The sequence below is a fragment of the Marmota monax genome, unplaced genomic scaffold, assembly GCF_021218885.2.
Source record: "Marmota monax isolate L192 unplaced genomic scaffold, Marmota_monax_Labrador192_F-V1.1 WCK01_AAM20220418_F8-fsc00083, whole genome shotgun sequence".
Taxonomy (NCBI): Eukaryota; Metazoa; Chordata; class Mammalia; order Rodentia; family Sciuridae; genus Marmota; species Marmota monax.
Window position 1 is genome coordinate 4,885,865 of NW_026692848.1, and position 17,928 is coordinate 4,903,792.

The window sequence follows — 17,928 nt, forward strand, 5'->3', positions numbered from 1 at the left end:
ACTTGCTTCCCTTGTGGAGGAGAACCACAAACACTCTATTTCACATAAAATGGGGCTTAGAAAGCTGCTGCCACACAAGGGACAACTTTCACATGACTCTTGTGCTGTTTGCCCCAGGCTTGTCTGAAGCAGGAACCCTGTCTCCCTCAGTGGCCCTGTGGCCAGGCTCAGCATGCAGAAAGTATTTCTCCAGAAAATACAATGACTTAAACTTTAGGGTTTTCTTTCATTCACACTTTTAATAAATCAGCATGAGTTCCAAATCTGATCTACTCAAATAATATAACTGAAGGTTCAGTCTCAAAATCACTTTTAAAAAAAAATCTTATTTCCTTAATCATTACCCTCTCTTAGATTCTATATTAAGTAACTTGGTGCAGATCAATTTACTCATTTTCAAAAAGTAGGAACCACATACATAATAATTTTACAAAAACTAGCTTAACCAAAAAACATGTCATCATAATCACATTACTCCCCTACCACTATTTCATGTTTCCTGTGATGAAAGGAACCAGACAACTGACATGGCAAGAAGCATTGCTGGAAATGTCAACTTATCTCCACTCACACATGAATTCCATCTCAAGCTAGCATAGTGTAGATGCAGAACTGATGTCTGAATGTGGACAATGGCCAAAGTCATTACAACCCTATGGCAAAGCACACAGACAAAGGAGCAGGTTGTGCTTCACAACACACCACACTTTTGGACACTGTGATGCTTTTGACACTTTAAGTCCATGGTGCAATGGTAGAAAGGAAGCTTATATCACCCCCACCCCCCAAAAAAGGAGTAAATGTACAGCACACACACGCACCCTTGTCTCTATTGGTGTGTGGCCTCTCTCAAGCATTTAACCTTTCAATTTCACAGTTGTTGAAGAGAATACCTTGAAAATGGGTGGCAGTAAAACATTTGTAAAATTTTTCAAAAATGAGGCTAAAATTGTGAAATAAAAGGTGTCTTCAATTAAACATCCTCCTCCCTGTCTACCTACATGACATGGTCAGGGTAAACCAGCAACAAGAGTAGCAAAATCTCCCTAACAGGTGCTTAAAGGAGTGTTTGGGAGGACACAGATGATGACTGGAAGATTAATCTATACTATTACATGGCTTTGCCATAATTGGTAACATAAATTTTATTCACAAAAGATCAGTTTTAGTGTATTTTGATGCACAGTGAGTGAAACGGCCATTTTTTAAAATTATGTTACCGATCTCATTGATCGCATACTAATTGTAGCATTTAACACCACATATCCAGCTAACACTCCAAGTTGACAGAGTGCTAATTTCCATCAGTAAGTAGCTGGAGTGTGAGGCATGTGCTGTTTCTCAGGGGATCCTTCCTACTGTCCTTTTTTCTAATGTCTGACTTTTCAAGCCATTAGAGTACAATATAGTGCTAAAACAATCATTTTCCAACACACAGCCTAATGAGTTTTACTCTGCCTTTCCAGTACAGTTTTAATTCTATTTCAAACCTAGTTTCAACTCTTTTAGGAAATTTCATGGGAGAAATAGGTTCCAACTTAAGAGGAGTGGCTTGTCTACTACGCATGCAAATTTGAAGGCATTCCTCACAGCCTGTTGGAGACCCTCAACAGAAGACTCACTTGGATCCAGATTTCCAAACAGCAAGCAACCTGCCAGAAGGGTGCAGATACCATAGCATGCATTACAGTACCACTTCTGCTTCTAGCAGGATGACAAATGTTCTTCCTATTTGGATGAAATCTGTGGGGCTTTTCCTATTATTCTTCCAATCAGTTCTGTTCAATGCAGACTTGAAAAGAAGTAGTATTCCTCTTTGCATCAGGACATAAGGAGTTCCCCCAATATCTCCCTCAACACACACACTGGCCACGCAAATATGGAGTTTGATAGGCAAGAACAGAGCAGATGTGTTTCAGCAGTTAAAACCAGTTATCCTCCTGGCAAGTACTTCTTCCTTTTACAACAGCTCCGTCTGCTTTTGGACTTTAGAACTCCTTGAGTAAACTCTAGAATGGAGGTGAAGAGATCTTCAGCAGAATACAAGGAGCAGGTAGGAATCAGGGCATTTACAAGCCACTTGGCATTTACTTGCTTAAAGGCATACACCGTATCGGTGGAGTAGTGCATGTCATTTGTGACAAATCTCTGTTACAAAGACTTGCCCACAATTCAAGGAAAAGGCAATGCCCTTTAGGAAGACACACCATAAAACATCTATTACATTTTCCCTTTTGTTTCTCTCCATGCCGGTTGCTTTCATTATAAACCCAAAGAGAAATGGGAGGTACTGAACAAAATCTTATTAGAGGACAGACCACTTCTAGATTGTGTCAAATTCTGCTTCTTTCCTGTGGCCAATTTAAACCCTGTTTCAGATGTTCTCCCACTGCACTCCACTCACCCACTTCAAGTGTTCCACTCTTCTACCATCTGGAAACCTAGTAGGTTTAAACTTTTGAACAATTTTTAAATGTCCTTTTACATCAGTGAGAAAACAATGAAGAAAATTTTCATTTATCAATGTAGACTGTTAAGTCAACTCTCCTTTTGTACTGTTGGTCTAATTTTGTAGAACACATCAGTTAAAATACCAGGTAAGAGCAGCTTTTAAAACTTAGGTTTCCAGGACAGTCAAGGCATTTTTACTTACTCCCAACCCTGACACAAGTTCTAAGTTAGATAAGTCATCTTGAAATTTTTAATACTGACATTTTAATAACTCAAATTTCCTGCAAGAAAATACTTACTTGCCAATTGTTTTCTTCTTTTCTTCATATTCGTTTTCCCCATAACGTTCACTAAAATCCAGTTAAGCAGCCAATATATATAGAACATAAATTAAGAAAACAGGGATAACAGTATATTTTAATTCAAAGAGATGTTCTAAAAAACTGGAACCGCAGCACAAACAGGTGATACTTTTATGAAGGTGCACATATTTCACAAAGCAGCACTTAATTAGCATAATCTAACTTTAATACACATTTCCAGAAAAATTTGACTCCAGGCTTTATGAATCACTAACGTTTTCTGTTAGACATGTAATTCTTAAGTTCAATTAGTACTACTTTCTAACATCACCAAGAGTTGCTATGAAAACAGCAGCAGATAATAATTAAACAAAATCACAATAGGAAGAACATTTAAATATCTACTGCCTTCACTTCAATAGGTATCTCACTCCACCAAAACACAGCACGTATGAATCACAGTGACTGATGTTTGATTAATTCAGAAACCATATTCATCTCATTTTTCAGGAGGAAAATCATTAAAATCTATTCTACATGATCCCCCTTGAGGAGGCAATTTGGTGTCTGAAGAGTCACATCATCACTCTGATTAGGACAGACAAGCAATACAGGAGCCAGGAGAGGAGCGAACAAAAGCAAGACAGGATGGGGAAGCAGTAATAGGAATAGTTTTTCAGTTTTAGTTGATGGCTCCTCTGAAAACATGTGCTTGAGCTTTCTAGATACTCTGATCTTTGAACTGAGCAGACTTCATGAAGATCAAGTTTACCCTTTAGATTTTTAATGTTGGCAAGTAAAATTTTTTTTGGGGGGGAGGGCAATAAATAAATAAATAAATAACAAAAACCTCTAACCAAAACCAACATATGTATAGGCAAACCAAGACCTGTCTCTGGGCTAGTAGTCTACCTGGTCCTATGGCTGCCGACCTGTTAGCTACTTTGAGAGGCAGGTGAAAAGGACACTGTCAAGGAGAATCTAGAGTCCACAGAATGGGTGGAAAGGAAATGAAAGAACTTGGAAATGATATAAACAAGATAGACTGGAAAGTGCAAGGAGTTACAAAACTGGATATCAAGAAGAGATCTTAGGAAGTATTGGAAACAATATTTCACCAACTCTTTTACTTTATAACAGTATTATTTATAAGATAACAGACATTTTACACATAGTGGGTGAGATAAAAATTGGTTAAGGGGGCTGGGGATGTGGCTCAAGTGGTAGCGCGCTAGCCTGGCATGCGTGCGGCCCAGGTTCGATCCTCAGCACCACATACAAAGATGTTGTGTCTGCCAAGAACTAAAACAAATAAATATTAAAAAATTCTGTCTCTCTTAAAAAAAAAAAAAGTTAAAAAAAAATTGGTTAAGGACTGCTTTCTTACATTTAAAAATTACATAAAAATTGCACCATTATTTCTTAATGATAACTAGAAATGCAAACTATTTTGGATAAGCAGTCCAACAGAGGAATACTGTAATAGTCTATTCACTTATTTCCTTTTCTTATTACTAAAATTAGAGCAAGTTATATGATCATCTTATAGTTACATATTAAAATTAAAGAATGTAAGCTTCTTTTAAGTAGTGTTAAAAGCATTAAAATTTAAATTTGCATTCTTTATTCTGGCATTTACATGTGTGTGAGGGCAGCATTTTCAGCTGTAGTGGCTTAAGATAAAGCACATGCAGTCTTTCCAGGTGGCTTACTGCACTTCATGTACCTGTTTTGTTGTCCGAGTCACATGTGCTTTGGGAACACCCATTTCCAATGTCTGTATATAATATATAGAAACTATAATTTCCACAAGTTTTAAATGTTTTATACATACCATTATAATATAAACCACAAGATAAATCTGAGGACCAAAGCTTCTCAACAGTAACACCTTAAAAGAGATGTTAACTGATTTTTATACACTGGGAACCGAGATCGTTCCACAATGTAATATCTTTTGCTAAGAAGGGACAGCAAAATTTCAAGTGATGTCAAATCAACAAGTATTGCTCTCTGCTCCACCCACCACCACCTTCTACTTACCAAAGTCGTTCCTCCTCCCCCTCTCCACCCACAGCAGTAAGTGCAGGAACAACACAGGAGGAGGCACTGTGTTAGAGTCACCATTGAGTACTAGTTATATATATAATTTTAAGTCTCTTCAAAACAAAGGCACTTCAGTTTACATAATTTTATAGTGAAGACACCATAGAAAAAATGTGTGCCATGAATATTTCTAAAATAGGAGTCCATAAATAAGTTAATGAAGACAGGCATCCCCTGCCAAACAAGCAAGGAATGCCCCCCTCCAACTGTCACATGTAGGATATCAAAGTGTTAGACTTCACTGGCAGAAATTGGCAACAAACAGCCATTGGTTTAATCGATCATCTGCTTTTGTTGCACTAGAAAATGACAACTTACACTGATCAACTTTTCCAAATATTATTATTGTATATCATGCGTAAATCTTTTGTTTTATGGACAACATGCTTAAGTAACTGCTCACATGTATCCTAACACAAAAACTATTGACTAGAGTTGTATGCAAACATGTTCTTCCTGACATTTTGTACCTAAAGGAAAAGAATGTTTAAGTATGTTAATTTCACCAACTTTTTTGACTGAAAACTCAACTATCAAGCATTTTATCAAATAACAATATCAAGCAATAAACTCCAGAATTTTACCACTCCAGCAACTTGATAGTTTCATGTTTAATATTATTGCGACCTGTATAAAAATGGGATTTGCAATATTATTTTCACCCTTTAAAACCATCTTTTACAACATTTTCAACATAAAAGGTGACAATATGACATAATTATACATAAAGTACCCTTAACTGAAAATGAGATGAGACTGCATTCATAGGCTTCAGAGAATAGCAAGTTGCATAGAAATTCTTCATCACTTTAAGTGACATGGTACCACAACTGGTATATTAGCAGCTTGACAGGCATCTTCAAATTTTCACAGAATAATACATGAAAACTTGTTATGGCAATGTGAACTTCAACAGATAAGTAGCATATTAAAGATCTGCCTACCTAACAATGATACATTGCCTACTTTTTCCATCAGAGAAATGACATAACCCAAACGACCTTTTCATTGGTGATTAAATTATCACTATTCTGATAATTTCATATATGCATAAACATATACGAAACAAGGAATATCTTGATAATCTGGCTAGAAGCACATTGATATAATTATGACTATGACATGTAACTCATTTCAGCCCTAAATTTTAGAACTCTTAAATAAATAAAATATAATTTACAAAAATAAACCACTATTTACAAATGCAAAATTCATCCTGAGAATTTTTTTTTTCTTACGCAGGAAAATTGTTTCACAGAAAAGGCTATTACTAATCTGTGACATAAACACACCTCAAGAAGTCAAGATTTAGAGGTCCACTTACACAGGCCACGAAAAGCAGGATATTTAAGAAATCTTCTCTGATTGATTTGCATGCAAGAAATTAATCACACCTAACCTTTCAAATCTCAGTGTTCCTCCCCCTTAAATTTCTTGCATCAATCTTGGCTGTGTTTTGGAAGTGGGTCAGAAAAAACACCTGAGAAAAGCTCCATCATTCACTGAAGGCTGGGTGAGGAAGAGGTGGGGCTGCATCATCCTGGTTACTCATCACTTACTCTGCACTATTAGGAAAAACAGACCCAATTTGCCTCTAGCCTTACCTATGTCAATTCCTCTAAAAGAAACAGCTGGCTAAACAAATTCAATGCTTTACAAAGGAAAAATACCATGTTAAAATAAACATCTTAATACAAAAATTCTCTGCTTTATGATGTGACCATAAAATCACCTACTCATAGAAATTAAAATGAATGTTCAATGAATGAAACTGTATTCTCAGGGCATGTCATCACACTGAATCTCTACTCTGTATGCTGTGAGCAGACAGTGATTATTTTGGAGAAGGAAAAAATAAGAAGTGTGGAATTAGTAATGCAGATGCTGAAAGGCAAGTGGCATGACCAGGAGAAGAATGCCTCGAACGAATGCTACTTTGTTCTCATCTCCACTGGCACCTACACCCGAAGTAGAAGGCCAGAATAACCAAAGCCATTTGAACAGTAGTGTGCGAAACTGTCAGCTGACAAACAACACAAAACAAGTCACGCTATGTTATCTGTGGTCACGGTCTTCAGGGTTAGTCCAGGAACTCAAGACTTTACATTCTTTTGTCTTTATTTGTTTATTTTAATTAAACATGTAAAGGTTAATAAACAGACATAGTCCAGAGTTAGTAGGTTGGTATTATAACATTTATTAAAATAATGCTATGGGTTAATAGAAACAGCAAAGAACCAAAGAATTAAAATGCAAGCTATGTAAAATCCCAACTAAAACCCAAAAGTGTCTAATTAATGTATTCATTCATCAGCTAACTAAAAGCCCAAGAAAGACAAGACACCCAATATAATAAAGTACTGCAAAACAATTGGCAATTTTCAGTTATCAAAATTGTGGATTTTGCATTTTGTATCCTTTTCTCAATCAAGAAAAAAATTCTTTTTGAATGTTATATAACATACATATAAAACAAGATAGAAAAATACATTATAAACTTGTAACAATGGCTGTAAATACATTATCTTACATGTTTCTCATAGGCAATAGGTTGGTTATGGTACATATAGAGCATGAAAACTACTAAGATAATAAAGAATAGACAAAAATACATGTCAGCTGTACATTAATATACCAGCGACACTCCCATCTACCCACACTAAAAATTACATAATACTGTCAGAAAAAAGTCTTAAAAACTACATACTTTAATAAGAAATAAATTCAAAAAGAATGATAATACTGAGAACCAAGGCATTCAGATTTCAAAAGTCATGCTTCTTTTAAGTTGATCCAAAATTTTGTCAACTAAGTTATTAAAAGTTTGTTCAGAGCCGACATTACTCATGTCACACTTTTATTATTTCATACGTTTACTTTCTTCCCCATAAAAGACCTTTGATAAACATCTAAAATGTCCAGGTTTAACATAGTTGAGATGAAGCTGGATCAAATACTGGTATAATTTTTAACTATCACCTCAAGTGTTTGAGTGTCGCAATTTATTCAACCAACCAAACAAAATTAAAATCAAAATGGCAAGGCATATATTGTAAATAAATCAAAACAATGGCATGTGTAACAGAAAGAGCAGTGGCACATTAAACCAAAACTAGCTGAATATAAAACAACAACTGTCTATTGCATAGTAAATAAACTGAAAACTGTTCCAAGTGAGACAGACAGCTGATGGAGAGGTCACCATGAAGGTGCCAACTGAGTTTCCTGCTGACCTTGACTATGAAGCCATGAAGGTATGGAAGAGGGAACGAGCTGATGAGCTGGGAGTCCACTGTCACTTGAGATTTGCCACGTCTGGTACTGAGCAGTTAATGATTTCCTCAAGTGTTTACATGTAGCTTTTATATGCAAATTGTTTCAACTATAAAACTGCACTTTGTGAGAAATTGGAAGCTTAAACTGAAATGTAGTTCAGTATTCATATGCACAATGATGCTACTTTTTCATATTCTTTTGAAGTTAAAAAAGGTGACAAAAAGGACATATGTGGGAAGAAGGAGGGAGATTGCTAAAGCCAGCAGAAGATGGACTTTGACTATGCCAGTTATCTGTATGCTATAAACAAGTCTCATTAAATTTGGGTCATTTAAAAACACTATTTTTTTCCAGAATGAAACTCACAAAAAAAATTTCATTTTTGTGAAAAAGTTTGCTAAGTAGACTATTATCTCCATTACGAAAAAAATCCAATGCATCTCTCATCTCCAAATACAATAAAGCTCTAATTTTGCCTGTAAACTGGTGTTCAGATCTCACATAATTTTTCAGAATTCTTTAGGTTAACATTGAAGTTTGTAACAACCAAAAATACTCAATTATGATATGTTTTTAAAAACTTACTAGGTCAGATATTAGAAAAGTTATTCAAATTTTTTTCACAGTATCAGATTTGGCAAATTTGCATCAAGGTAACGTGGCACAAATCATACAATTCAAACCCTCAACTCATTTGTCCCCCTCTCATCTTCTTTCACATACTGGGCGACTGAGTAACATGCATTTACTTTTATTTTGAGGGAGGAGCTGATCTTACAAGACACTTGACTAAATGACCATGAAGGAAAATAAGGCACTTTCTTTTCTTTAGACTTATTCCAATACTTAAAAAATAAAAAAGAAAGACAAAAAGGCTCTTTTGGTCTTTTGTTTCTTGACAACCACCAGAAAAAATCATTTAATGAAATAAAGGGTTTCTTTGTTCTTTTTTTTATAACACTTGAAAGTATAAAATGCTACATTTCCAAAAATATATATATTTTTTCTGCACCAGCACCCTTGTATAGTAAAAGTATCTACTTTTTGTTCATTTGTTTCAATGCACTACACTTTATCTACAATTTCATTACATGTATACAGCAAATAGGCAAGCATGGCTTTTACATCCTTAATGATTTTTTCTATACAGGGAGGTTTAAAAAAAATACTTGAACAGTTTGCCCAGTAATGTGACACATAATGCATGTACCTTGTTCTCAAAAAATTTTTTAAGGAGGTGTAAAATAAAGGTTCTGTAATTTTAACTCAGATATCCATCTTTTAAAAAATAGTGTTGCAGTTTTGTTCTTTGCATTACTTTTCAAAACTCCTTGTTAAGTTTTTCTCTCATGGCACACTCTTCTAATACTTCAAATTTGGCAGGCAATATAAAAAAGGCTGCAACTTCTGCCCTTTGAGGGCACTGTAGTGACTGAACAGTATATCAAATTTTGAATACTTTTTGAATCACTTCACCAATGACTTCCCTGACCAAAGGTTCATGCATGATGCATCATCACACAGTACATTCAGAGAGAGCTTGACTTCGCTATGAGAAGAAAAGGTTCCTAGAAGTCTCTCACAGTAACTGCCTCTGTCACTGAGTAGTTAAGGGCCATCTGTCTCCCTTCTTAAGGAGGCCTTCTTACCGTTCGCTTGGGGTGGGACATTGAAAGATGATCAGTGCTGTGGGATGAATTGGGCCTTATTGCTTTACTACTATTCAGTGCAGGTTCTAGAACCACTTTCACCCAAACGGGGGGGGAAAAGCTGAGTTGGAGGACAACAATTTCTTTGTCTTTTGTTTGGTTAGATGGTAAGACGAACGGACAAGTGCCTCAGCTCGCTGCACTGACGACAGGCAAGCAAAGGCGATTACCAGTTAACTGATCAGCAGGCAGGCATGGTCAGGTCATCATTGGGTGAAGAGTTCAGAGGTCAGAAGGTCATAGGTTAGTTGCCGGTGGCGGCTGGGTGGTTAGAAACAAAAAACAAAACAAAAAAAAGAAAAGAAAAGATAGAGAAGAGATTAGTTTCAGCTAGTGACGGCTTAATGACAACATGAAAAACTAATCACAACTAATAAAAAAAAAAAGCATGTTTAATTCTGACAAACTGATTGACACCATCTACAGAATACAATAAAAATCATGACAATTCATATCATGATTTGAACAAATGAAGAGGAGCCCACTCCCACAAAAGAAAAAAAATTGGTTAACAGAAAAAATAGAAATAAAATACAACTAACAACTAATAGTTAGTAGCAGTCAATGAAAGAAATTGGAAAACAATGATGAATAGGTTTGATATACAGAATTTTGAACAGTCAGTGCAGTTATCAGTATCTGACTGCTATTAAGCATTAGTACTCTCTCAGATGCAAGCATTAAAGCAACTATTAATGATGGATGTGATTATTAATAACTGATGATTAACAGAAATGAATCTAAAGAAATTTAAATTTCTATGAGCAATTTGGTTCAACATAAACTCTGGGCCAAACAAGGTTTCTTTTGTTCAATAAATGTTTATTGCTTTTTCAATTATTCTATTTACAAACAACATGGAGTTTCTTGGCCTCATGATACAAAGCAATACTGTAGTCTAGCAGTGTAGGCAACATCATGGGAACTAGAAAAAGGCCAGGCCTTCTGCACTGGCCAACAATTTCCAGTTGAAAATACTATTTTACACATATAGAACACTTATAAAATGCACTTGCATGTAAACACTGTAAAATCCTGCCATTTAAAATTCTATACCTCAAAGAGCTCTAAGTACATCAAAAAAATAGAAGAAATTTCTAATTGATACCAATAAGGCATTTTAAATCTACAAACAGCTTTCTTTATTCAATTTCAAAGCTAATACTCTGCAAATACAATAAAATCTGACATTTCATATACATTCCTGCTTTATATTTTTATATTTTAAAAGAAGCCACCTGTAAATACTATTTTCTTTTGCAAAATAACAAAAAGAACAAAAAAAAGTTTTTGTTGTTTTTTTTTTAAATTACAGTAAAACATAAAGTAGTTCTCAAGTGGAAAAGTTATCATTCCCAATGTCCTTGAGTTGTTCCTTCCTTAACCAACCTCTGTCACATTCTGCTTCACCAAACTTGGTCCACTTAACAGTAGTATGATTTTTAAGACTCATATTCAACAGCTTAATTATTTCTACTATATTCTGAGGTTTGATAGAATTTTCTGTACTGTTGCCATTGTGACTAAGGCAGAGGAGATGTGAATGAAAAGATACTCAGTGCAAAGTTAAGATTCTGTGCCACTTCATAAATTGAAACCCAGCAGGCATAAAGTTCACAGAGTTTAAATGATCTCTATGATGGACTGATTTACCTTCATATGAGGAAAATGTTTCTACTATAGTCTATCATTTAGGATAGTTTATAAATACTACAAAAATATGGTATCCTCATTGTGACCAAATCTTCCCAGAATGTCTTAAAAAGTAGAATTTTATGTAATATTTTTAGAACTGCTCTTCCAAAAATCAAAGGAGAAAATAAATATTTAATATGATGTAGTCACACTACTTCTTCACAGGTATTCCAAAATATGAATTTTAAAGCATTTTAGATATTACTTAAAATTCTGATTAAAATGGTTTAAGCTTATCCAAATTATGTAAGTAATGGTTTTTGTAAAATCATTATTCAGAAAAATTTCTGATTGTGGGGGCTGTGGAGGAGAAAAACAAAGCAAACTACCATTTATATATACCAGTACACCTAAAATATATCCTCTGCCAAGTCCTGGTCTCATACAGTACACACAGGTATGTCAACTGTGCAAAACCATTTATATATTTCATTACAACTAAAAAGTCACTTGGTCTTAAAGGCTTTAAATTTAGTTTTGAAATATTTGTAGAGGTGGGTTTATTTTTAGTAAAGAACTAGATATTTGTCTATCACATAGTACTCTAAATGATCATATAGAATTACATGGTTATATGTCCAAGGGCTGAGTTTTCTTTCATCCAAAATGCTTATAATAAGTTCTCTTCAAAATACTTTTAAAAATAAAAAAAAAACCTCAAAAATAGAGAAAACAGTAGTATAATAAAATAATTTAAGTGAAGGCTTCAGACATCTCCCTTAGACCCAAAGAGTGCACATAGTGATAATAAGAATGAATGAATATTGTTACTATTTAAAAAAAAACAAAAAAACAAAAAAAAAACAGCATTTCGGTTTGCTGACATTGCATTTTGAAAGTAGCAAAATTAATCAAAATACATATCACTACAAAAGAGCCATGCATGGAATGTGTTGTTGTTTTCCAAATACTTAATAAAATCTTCCTCTAATATTTTCAACTATCTGAAGGCATTGGAGAAATAAATAAACCAATAATTACTGTGTTAAAATTAAGACAAGTCTCTGAAAGAAGGGCATACAGGGATAGAAAAATCTTAAATGAAAATACTTCTTTAAAAAGGAGCACTATTTTCATAGATAATCACTGAACTTGGAGTCTACTACTCAGAGTTCATTGAAAAATCACTACAAATTATATTCATTAAAAGTTTACAAGGATCTCTCATTATTGTGATGCTAAATAAATGTCATCAAGGTCACTGGAAAAATCTTTTATTTCTAATGTGGACAACAACTGTGTCCAGTATTTATCATTAGTACTCCAGGTAACCATGAAGCACTAGGTAGATCAACCCAGCCTCGGGCCCTGGAGGTACTATTGCAGCAGTTGGGTGACAAGTTCTGTTTGGTATGATAGCGGTCTATATTTGTCTGATCAAATTGATAGAGGATGTACAAATGGAGTATAAATTCATCAGTTTCCCCTAATAATATTAAGAGTCTTTAACCCATTTAATTAGTAATAAATGTGTTCTAACAGAAGAGTTTTGAAGATGCTTTTCAACCATGCTTGGGTTTCCCTATCTTTTGATGAAAAAACAAAAACCATTCAATGTCAATAAACCGAAAATATCACTTCTCCATAAGCATAAATAATTTATAAAAGGGTCCAAGGGCAAATATAGGACACAAATTACAAATGTTCAAAGGAGAAAAATGAAGACTTATTTTCCAGTCACAGGTCAGTCCAAAAGGATATCCAAAAGCTGGATCTCACACACCACAGAACTTGAGGAGATCATCTACCTTCAAATAATTTTTAGCAGCAAATGACAAAAATCAAAGGATCCATTTTGGCAAGAAAACGTAAGAATAAGAGGGAGCTGATTTTCTAATTTATTAAAAAAAAAATCCAACTACATGAAAGTTATCTTCACAGTCCTGACTTTGTTGATTTCAGCTAAGTACTTGACATGTATACCCTCATGTTTATACAGTGGCTCAAGTGTTTTATTACAAAGAGAAATGGAAACTAAATCTTCAGTTTTCTCCAAAAGTACACAGGAGGCATATATTCCTTTACTTCTCTCATTAAAGCACCATCCATTCAATTCATTTTGCAATACCAACCCAAAATTTCAGAATGATTAAAAGGTAAATTTTAGCAAAAGTTATTAATGAAAACTAGTTAAGGCAAAATAAAAATTTAATAGTTCCCCAAATTGACTAATTTATGTTTTAGTAGAAATAAATCATAGTAATAGAAGATTTAATAAGTTAAAATAAAAAGGGAGCAAAAAAAAAAAAAAGAAAACAAAAAACCCAACCCTTAAATTTGTCAATTATTATAAAAGAATTTAGAAAAGGAAAAGAAACAGTGTACAGGTAAGCAGTTACATTTTTCTATCAGGTGTGGTGTTGCAAATTTTATGGACATCCAACGCATTTCTTATAAACAAGAACTGCAGAACTAAACTAACCTCGGTCTGCGGTCACAATCCTTTGGTAAGGATGGACACGCATATCGTGCCTTCGAACTTTAGTAGCCACCGCACCTAGTTAAATTGCAATTACCAAGACAAAGTTAGAAAACATACAGAAGGGGAAAAAAACATTAACAGCAGGTTTATCAAAATGGATTTCTTTCAAATGTTCATTTACTACAAAAGTTTGTTTTAAGAAACACGTTAAGGCACAGTAGTTTTAAAATTAACCATTATATGTCACATATATATGCATCTATTAATATTGCATTCATTTCAAACATGTTGGCCTTAACCTATTTTATCCATTCATTTACAATCCCCAAGTTACAGTATTTCGTGACTCTATTAGATCCAAACATATTTGAGCTTTACTAGTCACATATTCACTGAAGTGCCTTTCTTGCAGCAGGACTACTTAAATAATGCCATGTTTAATACTGACAATTATTTGCTAACCTTAAGACCACTTCCAGAGTTTATTATTTAAAAAGGTTTAAAAGCAATTCTTAAAGCCTACAGATTGTGGTTTAAAACTTTGAGTCAATAAGTATGAACTGCAATGAATTAGGTGATTAGTAAAGCAAACAGTATAGTACACTTAGCAGTCAGTACACTACTATACACTCCTTTATAAATTACCGTTACTTTGTCATATTACAGACTAAACCAAATTAATAACATGGTTTTACTTTATATCTATGTGCAAAAAGTGCAAGTAAGCCACTGACTGCTAGGCTAAGCTTTTTCCCCGGAGGCTGCTGAGACTAAGCATTTGTTAAATTCAGATTTGATGAGGGTTCAGTTAAGACCGATCTTGAATTCTTAGCCTTTCGCTGGGAAAGCCATACCTAAAGATAAAAGGAAGGGAATTAAAAATTAGTCATCAATGAAGATTTGATGCTAATACCAATCTCCTCACTACCACCAACACACATGTCTGCATCTGTTTTGAAAGGCACTGCTTATTTTAAAATCGTTTAATGTGAGATTTGATATATAGCATGCATGTTATCTGTGTGCAAATTTATTGTAACTTGGTAATTTATAATAATCCCCTCTATTCTCCAAGGGGTCAATATCATGTTTTACTGCTTAGGTAGCAAAGCAATAAATAACACTGATTATGATAGCCCCCTCCCAATTTGGTGCATATTATTAATCACCTTATGAATGCCAAATAGGTATCTCTGTATTTTGCTCTTAATTTTGCCAGTCTAATAAGTGGGTCTTAACAATGAAAAATTTCCCAATGGAAACAAAAGCATGTTAGTTTATAATAAGAAATAAAGTTTACAGCAGTGCCTCTTGCTGTTTCTAAGCAGTAAACTGGTCCATCACCCCCTTTTTCATCTTGGATAAACTAATTGTATACAAGTGTAATACTACATGGCAAAACTAGGGAGATCTTGGACTCAAAAGTCCTGGAACAGTAGCTGGTGGCTAAGAGCCTCAGCCCTACAGAAAATTAAGGATCCTAACTCCTCAGGAACAGATGCTGTGGGTGCAGCAGAGAGGATTTCTAGGGGGAAGGAGCATGCATGGGGCCACAGGAGAGAGTATTAATAGAAAGGAAAACTTAAATAAGGTTATAGGTTACATGTTATTTTAAAAATGTTCAAGAAATGTGCAACAGAAACAAGCCTCTCATCAATATTCTGTGGTATAATTCTGACCTGTAATTACTTTATACAATGATTTAGACAGAAAACATGTACAATAAAATGTATTTGTTCATAAAACAAAAGGCACCTGAGTGCATGCACACACACAGATAACATACAGAGCATTGTGGCTTTCTTTAATTGAACAATGAATTTTCGAGCTTAAATCTTAATATCCGGGTTCATTAAAGATTTTCAAATTTTTATAAATCAATATTAATGCTTGGGAAAAATAAACTTTAAAAGAACAAAGTCCTAAAAGTCAACAGCATGCATGCAGCACCAAGTCATATACAATTCAGGAAAGAAAGTGTTCAGATTCTGTCTGGTGAAACAAAAGGGCTGCGTGGAAACAGCTGTCCCACACTGACTGGTCGTGCTAGAACAGCTGCTGTGTTCTAGTCCTTCATCCAGCAAGTCAATGGGCTGAAATATCAGGCATGACTGGCATTTCAATCCACTCTATAAAAAAAAGGCATCAGTAATGTCTTTTTCGAGCACACCACTTTTTGTTCATGTTCATGTAAAAACCAAGCGTTTACAGTATGACCTTAATTTTTGCCTCCAGTGTGAATCTGAATTCAGTAACTGCATTATTTTACTCATTTATTCCAAACTGTACTTAAAGCTGTCTCATGTTTCATCTTAGGACTTCAAAAGACAAAAAATTCAAAGTTCAGTTAAGATTGCAACCAATAATATGGTCCCATTTAAAGTGATCACAAATACTTAGCACCCAATAATATAAATTTCATAAAAATCTCAAAATACTTTCATGGGTAAGTTTAGAAGTTAACTAGCCATTAAAGAAACCCATGAGTCAAAAGAAATCTAACTCCAGAAGGAGGAGCTCATAAAGGCATTAAGACAATTGGGTGAAACCTAAATAAAACTCAAGAATAATTCTAGTAATGTCAGATGTGAAAGTTATTTTTTGTTTAAGATGTACACTGCAAATTTACCCAAACAAATGAATTTGAGTTATCAAGTGAATCTGAACAAACTGGGTGCAGTTATTTAACAGGGGAACCCTTAAAAGGGGCAGAAACGCTTCTCTAAAACTGTTAAAATCATTTCTAAGTCTGGGGCAACAAAATGTATGAAGAATATCACTGACCACCAGGGAGAAGAACTTACCTAAAACACCACTGGGTTCAATAGGGTACTCAAGGATTGATGTAGCTGGTGCCAACGTGTAAGGGTATTCATAGGGTGTGTAGATCAACCCAGCCTCGGGCCCTGGAGGGACTATTGCAGCAGTTGGGTGAGGAGTTCCGTTTGGCATGACAGCGGTCTGTATTTGTCTGATCAAAGGCATTATGGTAGGGCCAGCTGGCGTAGGAGTACGCAGGGCAGCTGGTGGGAGGACAGGCGCAGGCCCAGTTATGATCCTTGGAGCAGCCTGGGCTGTTGCTGCAAGAGAAAAGGCAAGGGCTGCTACAGTAAGCAAAGAAATTCAGGAAGAAGTACAGGGACAGCAGTATAAAATATGGGAAAATGAGAGAGGAGTAGGAAAAAGAAAGAAAAAAGCAGGAAAGAAGAAAAATAAAAGGAAATCATTAGTACATGCACTGATCACACAAAATGCCAAAGCACACCAATCAAACGCAATCAGCTTTCCCTTTCCCAATGTGATTAAGAACAAATGTGCAAAAATTAAAAGCCACTGTAAAAAAAATGAATGAAATAAAATGTTATATTTAGTTTATATATTTGATATATCTGCTTTTTAAGATTTCTTGAAACTAAAGGTGCATGCAGAAGCACAAGAAAACATTTGCATTAAAAGATGTTACAAAAAAATTTGTAATTTGGAGTCCACAGAAACAGTTTTGGTATATTTTGTAAGTGTAACTTCAGTTTCAAATTAAAAGAAAGAATAATTTTCATTGTATTAAGTCAGACCAATAACCACTAGATGATTATATGTATATCCTGAAGCACTGGTAGTTAACTTCTTAGGAAAAAAACAATATAAAAAGATCCTAACTTCATGACATTAAGGATATGCTCACATTCTCATGCATAAATTAAAGTCAATTACAAATTACCACTTGTAAAATAATTACACTTCTAAACTCAATGAGTCGCCTAGATGTTAGAAAGTTGGCAAGGACTTTAAAATTTATTTCTTAAAATCATTAGTAAATGAAAAATAATATTATGCTTATATGATGTGTGACCATTAGATTATCTCAAAATATAAATTTCATTTTAAATTTAAAAAAGAAATCCTCATAGCTTTTAAAATCATGCACAGATTTCTAAGAAGAAAAATAGAAGACTGGAAATAGTTATCA

The 17,928-nt window shown here is 34.5% G+C and overlaps 1 protein-coding gene across 8 annotated transcripts in view; it reads right to left on the reverse strand.

Annotated features, from left to right (window-relative positions):
* Positions 1-7,036: 7,036 nt before the first annotated feature.
* Positions 7,037-17,928, reverse strand: part of Qki (QKI, KH domain containing RNA binding) — a 134,434-nt gene continuing 123,542 nt past the window's right edge. The window contains exons 6-8 of one of the 8 annotated variants that reach the window (XR_009227230.1): positions 16,766-17,065; positions 13,962-16,090; positions 7,037-10,105 (exon numbers count right to left, since the gene is read on the reverse strand). Coding sequence is in view for 7 of the 8 variants with exons in the window: in XM_058580946.1 (XP_058436929.1) it covers positions 14,732-14,815; positions 16,749-17,065 (401 nt within the window). In the remaining variant the exon portion in view is untranslated. Of the gene's footprint in view, positions 10,106-10,645; positions 16,091-16,748; positions 17,066-17,928 lie in introns of those variants that run through there. The other 7 variants (XM_046449288.2, XM_058580944.1, XM_046449287.2 and 4 more) reach the window with 7 other exon arrangements.